Here is a 21,350-nt window from a genome sequence, read left to right as displayed (position 1 = left end):
AATTTTGAAAGTCTGCTGAAATGTCCACCAGCTGCCTAGTACCCTTCCTGATAAATAACAGTTATTATAGTCAGATGCCTTGCCAATCTCTTATCTGTTTCAAAAGCAAGGGAAGCTGAAGTCATATCTCCATGACAGGCATAGGCCCAGAATATATAAATGGCAAATGACATGCCTTTCTACTAAAAACCAGGTGCCATTCTTGAAGAGCAACACAATTTATATTTCTATAGCAGCGGATTTAAGATAACACCATAAGATACTATGGTTACTTGAACCTTGGTATTTATTTTTTGTTCATTTCAATATGCTGTTTGTTCAACAATTTTACCTGATGTTGTCTGATCGAAACAAATATTGGAAATAGCTCAAAAGTTCTCTGATTCCATTTCCTCACAATGACATGCAATCCAAATCAGATGGACAGGTGAGATTATTTGATTATCAATTTTACTAAGAACATACAGCATACAAGACTAAATACTGTAATAAAAGTCTTTTTGTTCAAAACGGTGCTGTTTATTGGAAACAAACAGGAGAAACATCAGCAAGGCAAGTCTACTAAATATTCCAATTTGGTGGTGGATCTCTTGGTCCTTTTGGTTTGGAAAATCGGTTTGCAAAGCCTGTGACAAAAAATAAAACTGTTAAGCACTACTATCATATTTTATATAAATAAATTAAATCTTCAGTGAATCTGAAGCAAAAATTTACTGGGTAGGCCTGTCACTGACAGAAGCTATGGGAGAAAGAGTGCAGCTATTCCAAACAAATACTTTGACAACTGCAGTAATAAATGTATTGTTCATCATAAAGCAATCAAGTATTTTTTAAAATTGAAGCTAAGCAATAAATGTATAAGTACAGATAAATACATTTAAAATGCTTAAATGTAGCAATAATATTGCATATGGTAGTATGGGTTGGTGCTAACAATTGATTAAATTGTTTTATATCTATAATTATTTCTAGTAAAGTAGCTGAGAGTTGAATGATTTTTTTCTTTTATTTAGGAGCAGAGGTAACTGCTACCTATTTTTCTCCACAACAACAATGCTGTGAGGTAGATGGTGTGGTAAAGTGATTGGCTCAAAGTCACCCACTGGCTTTCTATGGCTAAGGATGACTAGAAATTGGATCTTCTTGGGCAAATATGGAAGAATTTTGAACTATTTTCAGAAAGGATTTTTTTCCTTCTTCCTGTCAACATGTCAGTGCCATTTTCCCCTAGTTGTCAACATGTATTTTCACATTTCAATTTAATCCTAGGTATTTTCAATCACTTTATATTATTTTAGAAAACTATCTAGCGAAGAAATAAAACTGTTGGCACCAGTTAAGATAAGAATTAAAAAATATAAGCCAACATCTTACCATATTTAATAAATGTAAAAAGGATTCTGGCCATGCTTTTCATTCTTTATGTATATGCATATGATGCTGCATATGGTAGGATGAGAAATATTAGTGATAGCATTACACACTATCAACTGGAAAGTTGTAGTAATAATTTAGAGAATGCAAGAAAACAGGATAGGTAGTATTCTAATTTTGGACTTCAATATTCTATGGGTTACCTTCATAGTAAATTGAACATTGAAGCTTTTTTTTTTAAATGCATACCAAAACTCAGAATAGAGCTGTGATGATTTGACTGATTATGTTCCGGAGCTCTTACTAGAGAAGGTGGATTCCAAATACCTAAAAATTCAAAAATATCTTCAGTAAGTCATAGTTAAGTGTGACAAAAACAGATTTCATGCACTATAATGTGATTCTTGATGTAAGGGAAGTCTTGCTTAAATTGGAATAGGAAAGATAAAAGAATATCCATTAAACGTACCACTCATTATGAATGCTATATTTTAAGCCAATATTCTAATACTGGTACTAGTGCTCTTTTGATGTTCTGGCCATTAAGAATTGCTTATTTCATAATGATATGCCTTTGTAATTATGTAAAAGTTTACATGACAGAAGAAAGTGGACCTGTGGCTTTTATCATAAACTGGGGGATATAAGATCCAGATGGGTCTTTTGAAGATCCACAGAAAAAGTTCCCCCATGTAATTGGATGAACCTCTTAAGAAATACTACAGAATAATTTGTTATAGAATTTTTTCCAGTAAACCTAAAATATCAACCTGTAGGATGTTTTCTCAAATCTGGCTCTTTGTGGATGTGTTGGAGCTCATCGAATTGGGGAAAGGTGCTTTAGAACATTTCAGCTGCCACTGACTGGAACAGGATTTGTGGATTTTGTTAATAACATATTATTGGTATGTATGGCTCATTTTTATATCCTTTTAAAATATCTACTTATGTGGCCATACTCAGCCCCAAATTTATTAATAATTAAAGATAATAGAACAACTATGGAATCCAGGAAGTTTTTGTCACTTAAACAACATTTTTTAAAAATAGATTTTATTGAATTTACAATTTAAAAACACATCGACAATACATTTACAAAATAGAAAGAAAACGGCTAGGGGGAAAGAAGGAAAACACCCGGTCTAACACACCGGATAAAGGCCAGCTGGGGGGAAGAGAAAAGATATAGAGGGAGAGAGGGGAAGGGAAGGGCAGGGAGAATAGGGTAGAAAATACAATTAAAAACGAATAATATCTTTTTGTGACAGTCTGTAAGGATCGTTTCTCTTCATCATATCCAATCTACTCCTCTTTTCCATTATGTTTAAGTTACTTTTTATCATTTACATAATTTGTCTCTGTGTAAGCCAATTATACCATGAGTCCCAGTTGTCGTAAAATGTTGAGGACTCTTTGTTTTTTAACGCTATCATTAGTTTATCTATTTCAGCACACTCACAAATTTTCTGAATAACCATTTGCTCTGAAGGTGTATGAGGTGATTTCCAACATTGAGCAAATGCTAATCTAGCCGCAGTTAGAATATGGATTATTACATATTTTGTCTTTTTGGATAAATACCTATCAGAGATCCCTAACAGGAAGAACTCTGGTTTATAGTCTATTTGTTCTTTAGTTATTTCCTCCAACCATTTTCTGATTTTTTGCCAAAATTTTTGGGTAGTTTTACAAGACCACCACGTGTGGAAAAATGTTCCTTCAGTGCTTTTGCATTTCCAACACCTTGAGCTCATGTTAGGGTTCATCTTCGCCAACCTCGAAGGGGGTAAGTGCCATCTATATAACATTTTATACATATTTTCTTTGTACGCCGCCGATTTCATAATCTTAATGTTTCTATTCCAGATCTTTTCCCATTCTGTTAATGTAATGCTTCTTCCAATATTCCTACTCCACGTTATCATGTTCCCTTTCACTATCTCTTGCTCTAATTCTACCTCCAATAAATATTTATAAAATTTGGAGGTATTCTTTTTATTTGATCCTAATAAGATTTTATCTAAATATTGTAATTTGCTATAGATTCCAAACTCTTTGATATCTTGTTTGTATCTGCTATGGATTTGTATATATAACCACTGGTCAATTTTAAATCCCTGTTCCTGTAAATCCTGTCGAGTTCTTAATTTTCCTAGGGGGTCTAATAAATCTTTATATTTAGTCGTTTTTGTTATATCCAAATTGTTGGGATGAACCATTGCCTCCATTGTTGAAAGCCAAATCGGAATTTTTAAATAATGTTTTTTGCATATTTTTTTCCAATTAGTTAATAATGAGTCTCTAATAAGGTGTCTATGAAAATACGACTGTTTAGTTTTCCCCACTTCCCATAGAAATGCGTGCCACCCTTTCTGAAGATCGTGCACTTCTAAGGCTAAAGTTCTTTTGTTGAGTAAATTAACCCAGTCTTTTAACCATAATAAGTTGGCTGCCCAATAATATAATTCCCAATTTGGGAGCGCTAGCCCCCCTCTACTTTTTGCATCTTGTAAAGCCTTAATACTGATTCTAGCTTTTTTCCCTTGCCAAATAAATTTAAGTGTTACCTTATTTATATCTTCAAAAAAAACTTTTGGGTAATTTAATTGGGATTGTCTGGAATAAGTAAAGGAATTTTGGTAAGATGTTCATTTTAATCGTGGCAATCCTGCCCAGTAGAGAAAGTTGCATCTTATTCCAGGATTCTAGGTCTTTCTTAATTTGCTGTAATAGTTTATCATAATTATTCTCTTTGAGCGACTTACTATGTGGTGTTAACCATATGCCTAAATATTTGACCTTTTTTGTTGCCTGTATCCCTATGGTTTTTTCTAATTCTTTCCTCTGATTCTCTGTTAGATTTTTAGTCATTAATTTTGTCTTATTTCTGTTGATCTTTAATCCTGCTGCTGAACCAAATTGTTCTAGTTCTTTTATTAGGTTATGTCCTTTTTCCATGGGTTCCTCTAGGAAGAAAACCATATTGTCTGCAAACGCCTGTAGTTTATATTCCTCTGCTTTGACCCTTACTCCTTGGATTTCAGAGTTTTGTCTTATCCGCATTAACAGTGATTCTAAAGCAAGTATAAATAGGAGGGGTGAGAGCGGGCAACCCTGTCTAACGCCCTTTTCAATGTTTAATGGGCCTGTTTGTTCACCATTAATTAGTATGTTGGCCTGTTGGGTGTTGTATATTGTTGTGATAATGTTCTCGAATTTAGTGCCCAGACTCATGTTATAGATTTTTTGTATTAAAAAGTGCCAATGTAGATTATCAAATGCTTTCTCCACATCTAAAAACATGAGTGCAAATTGTTTCTCTGGATGAACTTCATAATATTCTAAGACGTCAATAACGGTTCTTAGATTATTTTTGATTTGGCGGGATGGAAGGAAACCATTTTGGTCTTCATGAATGTATAAATTTAAAACTTGTTTTACTCTATTCACTATAATTGAAGTAAATAATTTATAATCAGCGTTTAAAAGTGAAATTGGTCTATAATTGTTGATATATCTGGCATCTACATCCTCCTTCGGAATTAACGAAATCAACGCCCCCCTCCATGAGTCTGGCATTTTGGCTGCCAAAAGTACTTCGTTAAACACTTCCAGCATCAGTGGCCCTACTAACTCTATTGTAGCTTTGTACAATTCTACTGGAATCCCATCTGGACCAGGGGATTTATTATTACTTTGGTTCTCCATTGCAGATTTCAACTCAGACCATGTAATATCCTTATTTAATAATTCTTTCTCTCCTTCCCCTATTGTTTTATCATTTGTATTCTCCAGATAAGTTCTTATTTTGTCTTCATTGATTTCTTCTTTTTTATATAATCTTTGAAAATAGTTTAATATAATATCTTTTTTCTTCTCAATCTCATGTTGTGGTATGCCTTTCTCGTCTATTAGTTGGTGTATCAGTCTCTTTTCTTTTTCTTTTTTAAGTTTATAAGATAGCCATCTTCCTGGTTTATTAGCGTGTTCAAAATAATTTTGTTTGGACCTTCTCAAACTAACTTCTAATTTCTAAAAAGCTTCCGGTGGCAGGACAGGGCGAACGGAGGTGAAGAAGACTGTTGCAGTCTTTGAACACCTTTTCTGGCACCAGGAGCGATCCCCCAGGGATACACGAACCCCGGAGAGGTTCGTGTCAACATAGAGAACCTCGAGCGGCAGAGTGGGGAAGGCAACCCCCCGACAGCGAAGAGGGAAGCTCCCGAGCCCAGTGCAAAAGAGTAACTTGTCATTCTATGGTGGCTTCAAGTCCGGTCTGCCACTTGAGTGAATAAGCAAAGCAGTGACAGCCTGCAAGGTCGAGAGTAACAGGAACAGAGAAACGGTTTATAACTTGGAACCTTTGAAGACTGAAGATGCAGAATGACAGAAGAATGACAGCGTAAATTCTTCTCTCCTGGTTGTGATTAGCACCTTTCAGAAGTCGGGCGGAAAGCGGCCAGAAAAGCAGTTGGGAAAATGAAAGGACTATAATGGAGAGCGGAAAAGCCTAAGCACAAAAGTGAAAGCGCAGATTTTACCCTGTGAAAGGGAAGCTCTGGGGAAAGAGGGAGATTGCTAAAACCAGGAGATCGGAGGTCCGGAATTGGTGAGGGGCTTCATCTGATTTTTGGACCTTTCTTTTTGACTTTACTTGAGAAAAGGGAGGCGACGGAGGTGAAAGAATATTGGCATTGATCGAGTCTGATGAATCCTCAGATCTGAGCACAACACGACTATCACATCTATTTAATATTGTGGAGAAGACAAACAGGGCATTATATTGGACTTTGGAAGATTTGTATGTTGATTTAAAAGTTGGAAAGCAAAGAAAGAAGAAGAAGCAAGAGGAAGAAGGCAGAGACAAACAGAAGGCTGGGAAAGACGGTTTTGGGACTGCAGATTAGTCAGCACATTACACCATTTGCTGATTGGAATGCTGAAAAGAATCCTCTAGCTGGAAGATGGACTTTTAGCTCACCCAACTTGCTTTCTTTATTATGTGGTACTACTTAATATTACTAGCTTGGCACTACTTTCTCCTTAAGATGACTTCCTTGCTTTTTGTTTGTTGATTCTCTGAAGCTGTGGTAAGCTGTCTCCTACCCTTTCTCTTATTGTTTTGTCCCCTGCCTCCCTATTGTATCTCCTAAATAGCTTACATAATTCTACTTATTTGGGGGGGGGGGGAAAGGGGGTATACTATTATTATAGAGTTAAGAGATTACTGTTGTAAGTATTAATAATAAAGAGGGATAAACTCTGTTGATATAAACTATTTATAAATTATTTAGACTACTTAAGACATTTAAGATTAATTCCTTAAAGTGTTAATTGATGTACTATTGCTGACCAATTTTCTTATTACATAGACTAGAATACTGTAGTAGATATCTATTTATGATATAGGGGAAAAGACTGTGGAGTGAGATATTAAATTGAAATACATGAATAGACTTTCAAATACAAGACCCAAACACTGAATGGTGATTTGGAATAATATATCTAAAATTGTGCATCAACAAAAACAAATACTTAGAGAGATGACATCCACAACTATGGCCTTAAAAACAGGAAGGAAGGCTACCCCGACCCTATCGACTACGTTGACACCCACCCCACCAACAACTCAAAAAACTATTGAGGAGTCCTTAACGGGGGAAAAGCAGCCTAATGTCCCCAACGTTAATATACAAACTTCCTTATTATCCTTGCAGGAAGCTATATCTAAAATGCAAGAAATGATGATTAAAAATCACAATGAAACTAGAGCAGATATAAGCGAATTGAAAGATGAGACGGGGAAACTGAAGGCTGAAATGAAAGCGGATATATCGAAGGTGGAGGGTAAGATAGGGTCTCTACAGCAGGCCATGGAGAAAAATGAAGTGAAAATAAAAGATATAGAGAGTAGAACAACACACATGGAGACTAACTTTGAAAGGATGGATGAGGAATTTAAAAATGTACTTAGAGAAATGGAAGACTCACTGGTTCACCTCGAGATGGACAAAGCAATGGCGTATTTAAGGTTCCAGAATGTGGCTGAAGCAAAAAAATGAAGAATTGGAACATTTGATGGCAGAAATATTGGCTGAATGGTTAGGAAAAGAAAAAGATGACCTAATTAAAGAGTTTGATGAGGTATATAGGGTTAGCACAAGCTATGCCAGACGCAACAACTGCCCAAGAGAAATCCATATCCACTTCTCTAGGAGATGTCTGAGAGATTTAATTTGGAAAAGGTCTAGGGAGGAAACGATATCATATAAAGGCAGAGAAATTATGATTTTAAAACAAATTCCAAAGAAAGTGAGGATGATAAGACAAGATTATAAATTTCTAGCTAATGATTTAAATAAAAAAGGAATCCAATTTAAATGGTTAATCCCGGAAGGGATGTTAATTACGTGGAAAGAGAGGAAAATCAAAATAGAATCGATAGAACAGGCCCAAGACTTTTATCAACAGCTCATGGATACGAATGGTCAATCCACTAAAGAAGAACTTAAAAGGAGACCACAGGAGGACCGATATCATCACAGAACCCAAAGGGAATGACTTTCTCCAATTTCAGGAAGTGATAAACCACAACCTGGGAGAGAAGAGCAAATCCCACAACAACAACAAGAAGAGAATCGAATTATTACTAGGCAAAAATCTAAGCAGACGTAGATAAATGGTGGAGGGGAAGAAGTTGCTCTCCATCAATATAAATGGATTAAATTCAATATCAAAAAGAAAAAGGATATTTTCAAAACTTATTCGACATAACACAGATATAATATGTATTCAAGAAACACATATTTCGAAAAATGATGAAAGACATCTAATTTGTCCCAAATTAGGGAAACTTTTTATGGCACCGGCCGATAAACACAAGAAAAATGGAATTGCAATTTACGTAAAACAAGATGTAAAGGCAGAATTAACCTGGTCAGATCCCGAAGGAAGAACTCTGGTTATACAAGTTTGGATAAACCACATCACATTTTTACTTGTAGCAATCTATGCCCCAAATGAAGACCAAGGGAAATTTTTTAAACACCTCCACCAAAAAATAGTAGGCTTCGAAAAAAGGAACATTTGCTTGATTGGCGATTTTAACTCCATTGCAGACTACCAAAAAGACCATAGTAATATGGGAAAAAACAAGAAGGGGAAAAGGGAACTTTCTTCGGCATGTAAGGAAATGATGAAAGAGTTAAATTTAAAAGATTTATGGAGGGAACAGAACTTTGAAGAGAAACAATTTACATACTATTCCAATCCACATAAGACTTGGACTAGAATAGATATGGCTTGGATGGATTTGGATTTGGCTAATGAAATAAAAGAAATTAAAATCCTACCAAATGAATGGGCTGACCACAACCCAATACAGCTAATTTGGAGAGACAGGAGAGGAATAAAAAAAAGATGGACACTAAATACCCAAATAGTAAATGAAGAAGAGTATATTAATAAGCTGAAAGAGGAGCTAAACTATTTCCTAAAAGATAATAATGAAACAACTTCAAAACAGAATATTTGGAATACTATGGAAGCAATTATAAGAGGTACAACAATTTCCTATAATGCTATGAGAAACAAGAGAACTTATGCCCGACAAAACATATTACAACAACAAATCAAAGTCTTAGAAATACAATTACAAAAAACCCCTAAGATCCAAGGAATACAAAACCAATTGATATTAGCTAAACATAAGCTGAATTTAATTGAACAAGATATAAAAAAAAACATTAAAGCCAATTAGTTTTATATGTCTTCCTTTCTGGAGGATCTAATGGCTAACAGGATGACATTTGATTGGTTTACAAGTACATCTTGTCAACTCTTAACTGCTATTTGATCTGAAACAATTGCCCACTGATCCCAGAAACTTCTGACAGACTTCTTTCTCTTTAGCAATCTAGTGGTTTTGGTATTATTCCGCTTATTTCATTTCATTAATTCTTTTGGTCCTGGGCCAGGCTTTCCAAGATGGTCATCTTCTTCTTGTCAGACTTCAATGTACTGTTTTGTTTTTTGCCTACGTCTCATTGCAGCAGCAAACAATTAGCAAAAAGCCTCAGTGGCGCAGTGGTTAGAGTGCAGTAATTCAGGCTACTTCTGCTGCCTGTCAGTTGCCTGCAATTTGGCAGATTGAATCCCGAGCTCAACATTGATTCAGCCTTCCATCCTTCTGAGGTGAGTAAAATGAGGACCCAGATTGTTGGGGGCAATATGCTGATTCTGTAAACTGCTTTGAGAGGGCTATAAAAGCACTGTGAAGCAGTATATAAGTCTATTGCTAATATCTCCAAGAAGAGTAACAGTATTACTCTTGGCAGCAAGAAGGTAAAACCACCTTAGAAATTAATTGTGGGTTGGTCAAGGGAAATGTAGGAAGAAGCCTGCATTATCAAATACATAGAGCAAAACTTTGGCATCAGCACTCTTAAATGTATGAATTAATGCCAAAGGTGCTTTCTCAGATAGATCTAATGAATCTGTCAGCTAGAATGTGTATGTGTTTACTGAAATGGCCCCAATTCATACTGTAAATGTTAATTTTTTAAGGGCTGGATGGGAAATTTACACTGCTTTTAAGTTAAATTTCACTGGATAATTGCTGGCTATTTTCTATATATTTAAAATAGAATGGGAAAACAAAGTATTACATGTTAATAGTTTACCTTTTAAGCCTTTATCCAATGCATAAATTAATTGTTGTTTCTGAAATCCTTCAGTATCTTTTGTCTCATTGAAAGACAATGGGATTTGATAGTTGTTTTTTTTATTAATCCAGTAAATTATTCGCTATCCTCTATACTTGTAAGGATATAAGTATATTTCTAATTGTTTGTTTCTTCAAGATACTTACTGTTTTTCACATTTCGTAAAATTTTCAAACTCTGTAAAGAGAGAGAGAGAAAGTCTTCTGTTGGTATTAAGAAAGCATTAAGTACTACAGATCATTAACACTTGGGAATAGAGTTCTAACAGTGTAGATATGGAAAGAAAAGTGAGTATGAAATACAGTATACTACTTTTCTTTCTTTCTTAGAGCACACCCAATGCTATGAATGATCAATATGCCAATTTTTTTGAGAGTAGAGCCTTCTGGATAAGATTACTGTAATATGCTCTACACAGGGTTGTCCTATTTAAAAGAAAGATTGGCAAGAAACAGATGTTGGTTTCTTTATTTTGAACACTCATGCATGCATAAAAGTATAAAAGAAGATGAAGCAATTGCTCAATATTTATTAATGATATAAAAATAAACACAATACAACTCACTTTAAGTGAAGAATTGTTGTCTCTAAGACAGGGCATGCAACTGCATGAGGATATAGATGAGAACTATCAATCACTGCAAGTGATATTGCAGTTGTTAACCTATACCGTAAATGCTTTCAGAACTTACTTTGTAATCACACCCAATCCAATAAACATGGTCATAAAAGAAATCCTAGTTGGGTCAAAAAGATGATGTTTTTCCAGTGAGAAAAACCACTTGCTTAAACCCTGGATAAATGAAGTTTCTCTAACCAAAAGAAATGTGGCATTGTGTAAAAACATCTGGTCTTTTGCACAACTGATATTTCTATATTTAGATTATGTGTAAGGGATGAGCGAAAAAAACCCTGCTTTTCTGTTTCTAAATTAATGATGCATATCACCAGCTCTGCTTCCCTTACCTTGCTCCTTCTGAAGTGGCTTGCCTCTTTTGTCGTCTCCTTTGCCAATTTAATCTGAAGGTCTCCAAGGTTCGCTGCATTGTTCGTAACAGACAGACAAGCTATAAAAAGAAACAGTGTCAAAAAAAGACACACCGGAAAAACTCTCCTTAATATTAAAAAAGTATGTGTGAACAAAACATTATTAAACCAATTTTACTGACAAAAAAATCCCGTAGGACCTAAAATTACAGGAATACAGTCAATTTGTTTGTGAAAAATAAAAAAAACTTAAATCCATCTCTCAGCAGAGGCATTAATAGATGTATTTTTAAAAGTAGGTTAGGATGGAAATCACCCTAAGAGTCAAATGTAAAACTGTCTACCAAACTGTAATCTAATATGTACCATAGCAGCTGCTTTGCCACAAGTATAAAAAATAGCTCTGATTGATTTTCTATATTGCTAGAATCACATTGAAATTTCAGGACATGATCATACACGTGGATGGTTTCATTTGAATAGAAAAAACAATTTGCACATAAATCAGTTCCAATATTTAAAAGTAAGATTTTATTGCTGAAGTCACATTGCATGTTACCAGGCTTTGGAATCAGTATATATTTTACACAATCCCCAGTTATAACTTCAAAAGTCAACTATGATCTTATAAACAATGATCTCTCATCCTTTGATTGGCAATTTTTATTCTCTGGATGCAATACTGTAGAACAGTGGCCCCCAACCTTTTTTGTGCCACGGCCCGGTACCGGCATCACAAAATGATCCGTGGCCCGGTACCGGCATCAGCACGTATGGCAAGGTGAGCCGAGTGACCGGCCAGCCAGCTGTTCCCCGCTTCTCCCCGCCACCTTCAACTTCTCCTTTGTACCTTTGTCGATGGGCTTCGGGACGGCTTCAGGACGGTCGCTCGAAATATAACTTCAGCAACAGAGTGGTCAATGTCTGGAATACTCTACCTGACTCTGTGGTTTCTTCCCCAAACCCCAAAAACTTTAACCTTAGACTGTCTACTATTGACCTCACCCCTTTCCTAAGAGGTCTGTAGGGGGCGTGCATAAGCGCACCAACGTGCCTACCGTCCCTGTCCTATTGCTTCTTTTATTTTTATTTTTCTTATATGTATCCATATATTCATAACTATGTTTTTACTTATACCTATTATCTTGTAAGCAATTGACAAAAATAAATAAATAAAATAAAATAAATAAACAAGAATGAAGCAAAATGGATGTCAACTAACTTTCTTAAGCAAACACTAGGCTACAGTCCAACATATCTGAAGAACCCCAAAAGCTTCTATTCATTTAGTACTTCATCTAATAATATTGGAAGAACACAATGCAAAAAATAGCTAGAAAGATCTGGATCCGGGTATCATTTTTATAAGCAGCTATTGAATTCTCTTTACCATCTGCTGTTGTAAATACCTTCTACCAACTGACCTCTTTCTATCAACTGGATCTTCTCAAAATTGCTTTAATTTCTCCTTCTAAACTGAGGACATTTTAAGTAAAAGCCCTACATATCTAAAACTATTATAAGATGACAAAAATCTGTGGGACTTACGCTCCTCATCTGCAAGAAGAAATGATTCAGGAGTTCTCTCAGGAAGTGGGGGTGTAGGGGGTGAAGAAGATCGGTTCCACTGAAACTCTGTAATGATACAAAAAGAATGTATTTAAACTAGTTCACATTTAACAATCCTAAGGCTCTGCAGTGATTCATTTATGTCTCTATCAACAGCATTAATCACAACCGTTTAACAAGATTCCAGTTATACATTTAAAAATTCTATACATGTTATGGCTGGACTCACATTCTGCAGAGTCAGAGCGTGTTTTAATGCAGTGAAATATGCCCTGAGATATTGTTTTATACCAGAAACTAACAAGGTATGTACCCGACTAGCATATTGTGTAGTAACCTGTAACAAAAACCTTCACTATATAGTTTACAATAAAGTAACACATTGGTATAAAGGGTAGCTTGAGTAAAACTAAAATGTACTTTGAGTCATTATAAAGCAAGTAAGAACAATGGTTGTACATATTAATTAAAATATTAGGAGAAAAGGTACCTGATCTAGGCCTCTGTAGCTTTCCATTCTGGAAATGAACAAAAAGAGACAATGCTTAATCTTACCCCATCTTGGTAGGACTGTATTTAATTTTTATTGAGTATTTTGGTGTTTCCCAATGCACTGCCTTACACATGAGCATGTGATGGGCAGATAAGGACAGAAACATTTAAAGCAATCATATTCACTGCAATTCAATCTGATAACACTAAAAAGTCACCCCTTCAAACGTCTTCTCTAATTCCAGTTCCAGAAGTTCAGGTCTCAGACCATTCGGGACAGAAAATATGAAAGAGCAACTGCTGGAATAATTCCTGGAAATTGCTCATCAGGTCTAGATTCCTGCTACTCCTTGCTTCACTCAATGGGAATATAACCTGCTTTTTGTCTCAACCCCTGGAATTCAGATATCTATATATTTATAGCAACAATGGTGGGATTCAATTTTTTTTACTACTGGCTCTGTGGGCGTGGCTTGGCGGGCATGGCAGGGGAAAGATACTGTAAAATCTCCAGTCAGAGGTGGTATTTGCCAGTTCTCTGAACTACTCAAAATTTCCGCTACCGATTCTCCAGAACTGGTCAGAACCTGCTGAACCTGCCGTATAGCAGTCTAGTTTATCAAAGAGGTAGCCTTTATTCTACCAAAGTCAGGCGTTTGGTAGAACGATGCTGCAGAATATGTTTAAACCAGTTACCTTATTGGGTCTCAGTCTTACTGAGTCATCAGAAAATCTCAGCTGAGACACGCTGCTCCATTCCGTAGAGATTTTTGATTTGTTGTTTTTAGATGGTAGCTGATCATCTGAAACTGCTAACAAAGGTTTATCTGTAAATAATAAAAACCAGGAATTAAAACTGACTGATTTTTGAAATAACTTTATAGATAGCAGAAGTTTCCAAGCAATAAACAAAACAGCCCCAAGGGCCTACGTTGTGTTTACCCAATTGCTGGAACTCATTCTCTTCTCCAGGAACAATAAAAGATTCAGGGGTTCTCTCAGGCAGGGGAGGAGGAATATCTTCGTCATGCTGGGGAGAACCTGCAGTTTAAAAAAAAACAACCCTGAAGATTAGAGGGCTTCCTTTTTAGTAAGTTCTGCCATATTTGGCCTGCAGTATCTAAATGATCGCTACATGGCATTAAAAAAAAAACACTAAAAATTCAAAGTTCTTGCTTTCCTCTAGAGTCTAGTGGTTTTCAAGATTTTTCTAGAATAGATCTGATTGTTCTATTTTACAAAAGTAATTGATTTCAGTACTGATTTATTAAAACCAAATACCAAATTCTATCTAGTGGGCCGGTCCTCCATGGTTAATCTTCACAAGAGAATCATGTATTGTACGAGAGCTGTTCATGTTTATAGAAGTTTGATTGTTAAAAAAATATGGCTCTATGCTGTTCTAAATCAGTGTTCTCTTCTGACTGCCCCCTGGATCCTAAGAAGAGGGCTCTCTGCCCTTGTATTCTTTCAAACTAGACATGCCAGAAACTGAACACTGAGCTTTCTGGACAGAAACCATACATCCCTCCTTGAGCTACAGTTCCTCCCTTGCTTCCATTTTGTACGGCTTTTCATTGCTGCTATTTCTGAGGCCCATTCGGTTAATATGATTATCATCTGATTTCATTCAATAGGTAAATCTATAAATCTATATTTAGGAAATATCTAGTATCAGTAAGCTACTAGCTAGCACTCTATATCTGCTTTTACTTTGAACAGCAATCTTTATTGTCTCTAAAATGCCAAACACTTATTGGAGTCTGTTCACATTTTCAAACATCTGAATCAATGGTGGGATTCATATTTTTTTACTACCAGTTCTGTGGGCGGGGTTTGGTGGGTGTGGCAGGGGAAGGATACTGTAAAATCTCCAGTCAGAGGTAGTATTTGCTGATTCTGCAAACTACTCAAAATTTCTGCTACCGGTTCTCCAGAACTGGTCAGAACCTGCTGAATATCACCTCTGATCTGAATTTCTAATATGAAAATGTTAGGCATATACAGTGCTGCCAAAATATAAAAGCAGTTTACCTGTGCATTTTAATATACCTTTGTGACCACTAGATGGCGCTAGAGCTAATCGTTTGAAACAGAAAAATTTGTAGACTTTAATTTGCCCTGCATTTGCACCCTTCTTAAATATTAATCAAGGGAGAAATTGAATATGAATTATCATTAGCCAGTTCTCCTGGAATAATTTATCTCAACTCACTTAGTTCTGGGTATTAAAAATTCAGATGGAAGAACTACCTACACTGTTACAAATAGACATCTGCTGAAAAATTATTCCATTTCTTTACACCTCAAAACTTTTTTTCATACATAAGGATTATGTATCTATATCATCTGCTTTTTGCCATATAGAGCAGATTGTGATGAAGGATTTCAATTTTTGCTTCACTGTTTTATTTCTGCAGAATTCTGGGGGGGTGGAATTCTACGCGCTCTCTTTTGCAGAACAAGCCTTCGTTACAATTCAGTTTTCTGTTGTCATCACTCAAAGGAAAAAATAGTAAAGACTTCAGCCAGTTTTGCCTGGTCTGCAGCCAAATGTCAACAGAAATTTGTCTGGGTTGGCTTCTGTAACTTAGGCCATGAGAAAGCATGTTTTGTGCTTGTTATTGTCCTTTTTTTAATGGAGTACTTGCTCTTTTTTATTTCTCCCTTTCCCTTGTTCCTTTAATTATTCTCTAATTTATTAATTTGCTATGGCATAACAGCTGCACAAATAAAATCAATTCATTTATTGATACTAGTCAGAAGTTTCCAAACATGTGCTCTTACATTGCAGGTTTTAGTCTGATATTCTGCTAAGGCTATTACAAGTTTCTAGCAGCAAATGTGCCAGGTCACCCTGATGAATTTTATATCTATTGTAGGGGGTTTTGTTATTATTAACAGGACCCCAAAATTGACATAAACAATATAATACTTGGGTCTAATCATATTATGGTGGGATTGGATTAATGTGTGTACCCAAGTTCCATCATATGTAATCTCTTCTATGGTTATATTTATGTATGTATGAATTTGGTCTAAGGCAATAATAAAATATGTAAATACGGTATGTATGGTTTTGCTCATTGTGCTCAGCCATATTACAAATGACGCTTTAACAAATTGCCAATATATACATTGAATAAAAAGATTTTCCCTGAAGAAAAATTATTAGTTTTCCGCTTAGATTCCTAATATTTATGCTTATCAAAATTAATTTTAAAACAGGGGCTTGAATATTGTGTCCTCTAACTGCATTCTAACCACTGCATGATGGTGTAGTGGTTAGACTGCAATACTACAGGCTACTTCTGCTGACCGTCGGCTGCCAGTAGTTTAGCAGTTCGAGTCTCATTGGCTCAAGGTTGACTCAGCCTTCCATCCTTCCGAGGTCAGTAAAATGGGGACCCAGATTATTGAGGACAATATGCTGAAACTGTAAACCACTTAGAATGGGCTGTAAATTGCTGTGAAGCGGTAAAGTCTAAGTGCTATTGCTATTGTTCTAATATCTCTTGACTATCAAGTAAACTCTGGAACCTAAACATTTTCTGCGTCACATTCAGAATTCAAAAATAAAAGATATATTAGGAAAGAACAGGCTTATCACCTATACAATATCAAAGCCTCCTCATTTTATATAACCAATCTGTACACCATGTCTCAGTTGGTAACACTTCCTTGTCTTATTTGTTAAATGTTTGGATATAATCACTCGTATCCTAATGGGCCACTTCTATGGGCTACACTTTTTCTCAGTAATGAAAGCATGAGAAAGATCATGTCCTAAAGTGATCCTCTGTGGAGTACCAAAAGGCGCTATTCTTTCACCCTCCTCTTCAACATCTACATGAAGCCTCTGGAAGAAGAGGTCATCTTCTGGCATAGGGTCAGGTATCATCTGCTTGCCTCTCAATTAGGGTAAGAATTCATTCAATTAATTTACTTTGTCAGTCATAAGTCTGGTAGGCTGTATCAACAGGATCTTCCTGGCTTCTAATAACACTACCAAAGAAAGAGACCATTGCTCAGTAGAACAACACATCTTAGATGCAAAAGGTTTGGGACTGAAAAAGCTGCTGCTCACAAAATTGGAGAGCTTGTGGCTGGGCTGACCTAGGCTAAGTTGTAATTTGGAAATTTAGTCGCTAAAATTTCATAATTTACAGGCCAGATATTGCTGAAGTAGAACTGATGGTACATTGGTGTACCATCATTTATGGCTGATACATTGATGGGTTCTCAACCCTGAGTCAAACAAAGGTGCTATCTCAACATCTGGAAGCTGCGAGTTCTGTTGAGAAAAAGACTCCAGCCTGAAGAAGACTTTTGCACAACTCCCATATTATCTGCTACCTTTGAAGATAATCCAGAAGCTACAGCTGGTCTAGAATACAATGGCTCTAGTTAATGGCACCGCCCAACTTGCCCAAGTAACACTACAACTGCAAGAATTTCACCAGTTGCCAATTGCAACTGGGTGTGATTCAAGGTGCAGATTGTCAACTCTGATTGGCTTGGATCCTGGATAAATGTGGAACTATTTTCTCCCAGGCATTTTTGCCTATCCAGTAAGACCCAATAGGGAGGGTTATCAACTATCAGCATCCTCTGAAATCCCTGAGAACCATGAGGATGTGTCTATTCTGTATCTGTCCCTCCTTTGAAGCAGTGCTTCATCTGAAGTCAGGTTAGCACCAAACCTCTTAGCATTCAGAAAACTGTCAAAACTATTCTAAACAGCCTTTGGAAATTGATGCTATGGTGAGTTCTTTTCCTGTAGCAAACAATTACTGCTGCTAAGACTATTTCCCTTGGTATATTTATGGTTTAGGAAATGTGATTGCTATTTCTTTAGGGGTTCAGTTACTTTTATTCTTTTGTAATTTTTTTTTAATTTATAAGATGCTCAGAGTTTCTTGGAATTGAGCAGCATATATATGGCCAAAATGAAATAATGCTGCAACCTTGCTTAAACTTACTGTGGCAGACTGCATCCAAAGGACTAGAATCCTGGGCTGGAGGGTTGAACGACGGGTAGCTGGTCTCTGAGTTCTCCAAAGACTGGTCTGCAAAGGCCAGAGCAGAAGATGAAGGAACTGTTCTAAGAGGACTGAAAGCAGACTCGAGACGTGCTGGGGAGCATGGTTCTTCTGATGAGAGAGAAGAAAAGTAGGGGTCTTCTGATGACCATATACAGTGCTGGTGGCACAAATTCTTGAGCTTGTAGTGCCGAGCATTGTTTGTCAGCTTGTTTGAAAGGTTTGAATCAAGCTGAAAGCCTCCACACTGGCCAGATTCTGAATCCATTTTTGTCAATGGCTGCAGTGTTTTCTGTGAAACTGGTTGAAAAGGAGTAGATTTGGTCGGGGTAGGGTGCACTTTGGTATCTAAGCCGATCCCAGTTTTATCATCCGTTTTCACAGTGAGAAGTGGATCAGTCGAAAAACAATAACTGAAGTCCAAGCTGTGATGTTTATGGAGTGGCTGTTTTGCCAACCAAGAATCGCATTCTGTGGTTCTGCCAGCAGTAGGGTTCAATGCTCCAACAGAAATTGCTGGCCTGACCAAAGAAGCACCACCTCTGTTTCGGTCAAGGATGTTTAAGCTTTGTGTAGCACAACTGGGACACCGAGATTTCTCCTGATGCTCTTGTACAGAACTGCAAGAGAGATTATGTAATTCAAGATTTTCCAAAATGGGCAAGGTGAAGGAAAAGTTTTATGTTACATATTCTGAACATCTGTCATTGTTGCTACCACTTCAATATACTTCTAGCATTTTTCTACCAGAATACTTACTTCTTTCCAATTTAAGGCTGCTAAATGCCAGCCTTTACTTTTTAATATGGAAAAAGGAAATTAAATGCACGGTGAGCAATCATATTAATTATATTTAGTTTTCATTAAATATACATTTGAATTGCATTTGAATAACATTAACTTTTTGTCCTCGATTTGCCTTGATTCCATTTCTTTTTTCTCCTGTATTCTTTACAATAAGATCCTTTTTTCAGAGTGCAAGTGCCCCCAAGTGATGCCTCCCCATAAGAAAATCCAGAACAAAATCCAACTAATTTAAAATCTTGCCTATCTTAAACAAGTCCATTTAGCAAGTCTTAGAGCATTTCCACCTTTTATTTTCAGAATTAGTTGTTGTTATGTCTGATCTCATGATTCCAGTGGATATCAAGTGGATTTACTGCTGGCTGAGCATATCTGAATGAAATTGGACTTTCCACTTGAAGCACTAATTCTGAAAAGTTTATGTGTGGTCCATTCTCTAATTGGTAGGAATTCCTGGCTACTTTCTCTTCCCCTAGTCCTAGACCTAGAGGTTAAGCCACAAGAATGTGGTTCTCAGCATATTACTAATCTGCTTTTGAGGAACTGAGGACTGAAAACAGTGGCAGCCTAGAAATGCCCAAATAGACCAATATTCTCAAGATTTCATTTAGTAACCACAGCTAATAGCCACTGATGTGCATGCTGTTTAGCCATTTCTCTAAGGAAACCTTACATAGTGGTGGATGATTGGCCCAGAATCAGTTTATTCACTCTGTAGTTAAGAAATAGTTATAAGTGCAAACATACTAGTACAAACAGAAATGACTATGTTCATGAAAGAGAACTGAAGAGAACTATGAGAGAACTCAACTGAAACTCATGAGATTTACAGTGTGGAAGTTCCAATGAATTCAGTGAAACTGACTTCAGGTAAATATTTTTAGTACAAAATTCTCCAGTCCTTAATTCTATCCATATTTTGTGCTGCATTAAAGAATAATATTTATTTTTACCTGTCTGGTTGCTTTATACAAAACTTTTCTCTATCTGGATCCTGAGGTATATTGGCTACGGAATGGTTTATTCCAGTCTGCAAAAGATACAAAAGTTCAGGTAATGAGTCAAGACTCACTTCTTAGTCACAGCCCAAATAAAAACAGTTATCACATATTACATTATTAAGATTTCTCTATCAAGCAAAAGAGAATTGCTGCTCATATCTCCTTCCGCTAGCTAATAAAGACATTTTCAGTCCCAGAAGCCCCCATCAAAATTGCAAGACTGATGTTAGAATAAAAGGATAAAACATGACCTTTATGCTAAAAAAAATATCCACTACCATCTTAGGACCATTCCTGCTACTGCAGTATGTGAAGATATTACCTAAAAACAGCATGTTTTTTGTTCCAGAGCAATAAAAAAAATAATTTGCTACATTCACATACAATCCAATGGATTTGGATTATCATGGACTAACATAACTCTCCAACAAATTTAATTACTGTAACTCATTGTCTAAAACTCATATGGCTAATTAAAGATTGTTACTCACCACTATAACAACTACTTTATGAAAAAAAGCCAGGAAACAAACTAAAAGGGGAACTTGATCAGTTAGGAAAATCAAAATGGCACAAATGGCAGGATTGAAATCCAAGAGAGAAGGGAACAGGTGTCAGTCAATCTACATCCAAGCTGAAGTAATTAAGTTTTAAGTAACTGGAGAGGGCTTTTCTTATCTAGGGGAAATTCCAGCTGCTCATCTATTTCCTATTTTAGTGTAATGCTTGATGGCTACTTCTTTGTCTTAATTAAAATTTGGTGCTTTATTAAGCTCACTTTGGGATGGCAATGAATAGAGCTATGAAATTTCATTTTATCTTAGATTGTTATCACATTTTAGACCAAAAGTAGCTGCAAAGAGGAATAGGAAGAATACAGGCCTGGGTGCATGTGATATTGAGCTTGAAATATAGATAAGTACTTTGCAGTATTGTTTTGGAAAAACAGTCACATTAACTTTCTTTATTTGCAATCAGAGCCAGCAGGAAGGCTTACCTCTATAACAACAGGATCAGAATGACTGGGGAATGCTTCAATCTGCCTTTTAAAGAGTTCGATCACTGCATCATAGACCAACTTATACTGACCCTGAAAAATATCAGCCACGAGTCATGTGGAAATACATCACAAATGCCTATTCATTTCTCTACATTGCAAGTCTAGGCTGTCTAATAGAAGTAAGTTCAGATACATTTATGGGTTCTAGCATCTGATCTTAGAGGCACTGATTATACTTCCCAAAATGAAGTTGGGGGAATCCCTTTAACAAGCTCCTATGATTGGGTGTTGCATTTGGATTTGGCAAGACAGAAGAAGAAATTGCAGTTCTGCTTTATTTCCAGTGGCTCATTTATTA

At 36.2% G+C, this 21,350-nt stretch overlaps 1 protein-coding gene across 1 annotated transcript in view; it reads right to left on the bottom strand.

Moving 5' to 3' along the window:
• Positions 1-497: 497 nt before the first annotated feature.
• PTPN22 (protein tyrosine phosphatase non-receptor type 22) overlaps positions 498-21,350 on the bottom strand; it is a 48,689-nt gene continuing 27,836 nt past the window's right edge. The window contains exons 12-22 of the mRNA XM_026712922.2: positions 20,990-21,082; positions 19,945-20,021; positions 18,128-18,807; positions 14,088-14,186; positions 13,842-13,972; positions 13,144-13,171; positions 12,633-12,719; positions 11,064-11,164; positions 10,244-10,274; positions 1,624-1,701; positions 498-626 (exon numbers count right to left, since the gene is read on the bottom strand). Of these exons, the coding sequence (XP_026568707.1) occupies positions 562-626; positions 1,624-1,701; positions 10,244-10,274; positions 11,064-11,164; positions 12,633-12,719; positions 13,144-13,171; positions 13,842-13,972; positions 14,088-14,186; positions 18,128-18,807; positions 19,945-20,021; positions 20,990-21,082 (1,470 nt within the window). The 3' untranslated portion in view covers positions 498-561. The remainder of the gene's footprint in view (positions 627-1,623; positions 1,702-10,243; positions 10,275-11,063; positions 11,165-12,632; positions 12,720-13,143; positions 13,172-13,841; positions 13,973-14,087; positions 14,187-18,127; positions 18,808-19,944; positions 20,022-20,989; positions 21,083-21,350) is intronic.

Source organism: Pseudonaja textilis, chromosome 3, assembly GCF_049901715.1.
Source record: "Pseudonaja textilis isolate UNSWEBS1 chromosome 3, rPseTex1.2, whole genome shotgun sequence".
Taxonomy (NCBI): Eukaryota; Metazoa; Chordata; class Lepidosauria; order Squamata; family Elapidae; genus Pseudonaja; species Pseudonaja textilis.
Note: the sequence above shows the minus strand (reverse complement) of the source record. Positions and strands in the feature narration are given on the sequence as shown.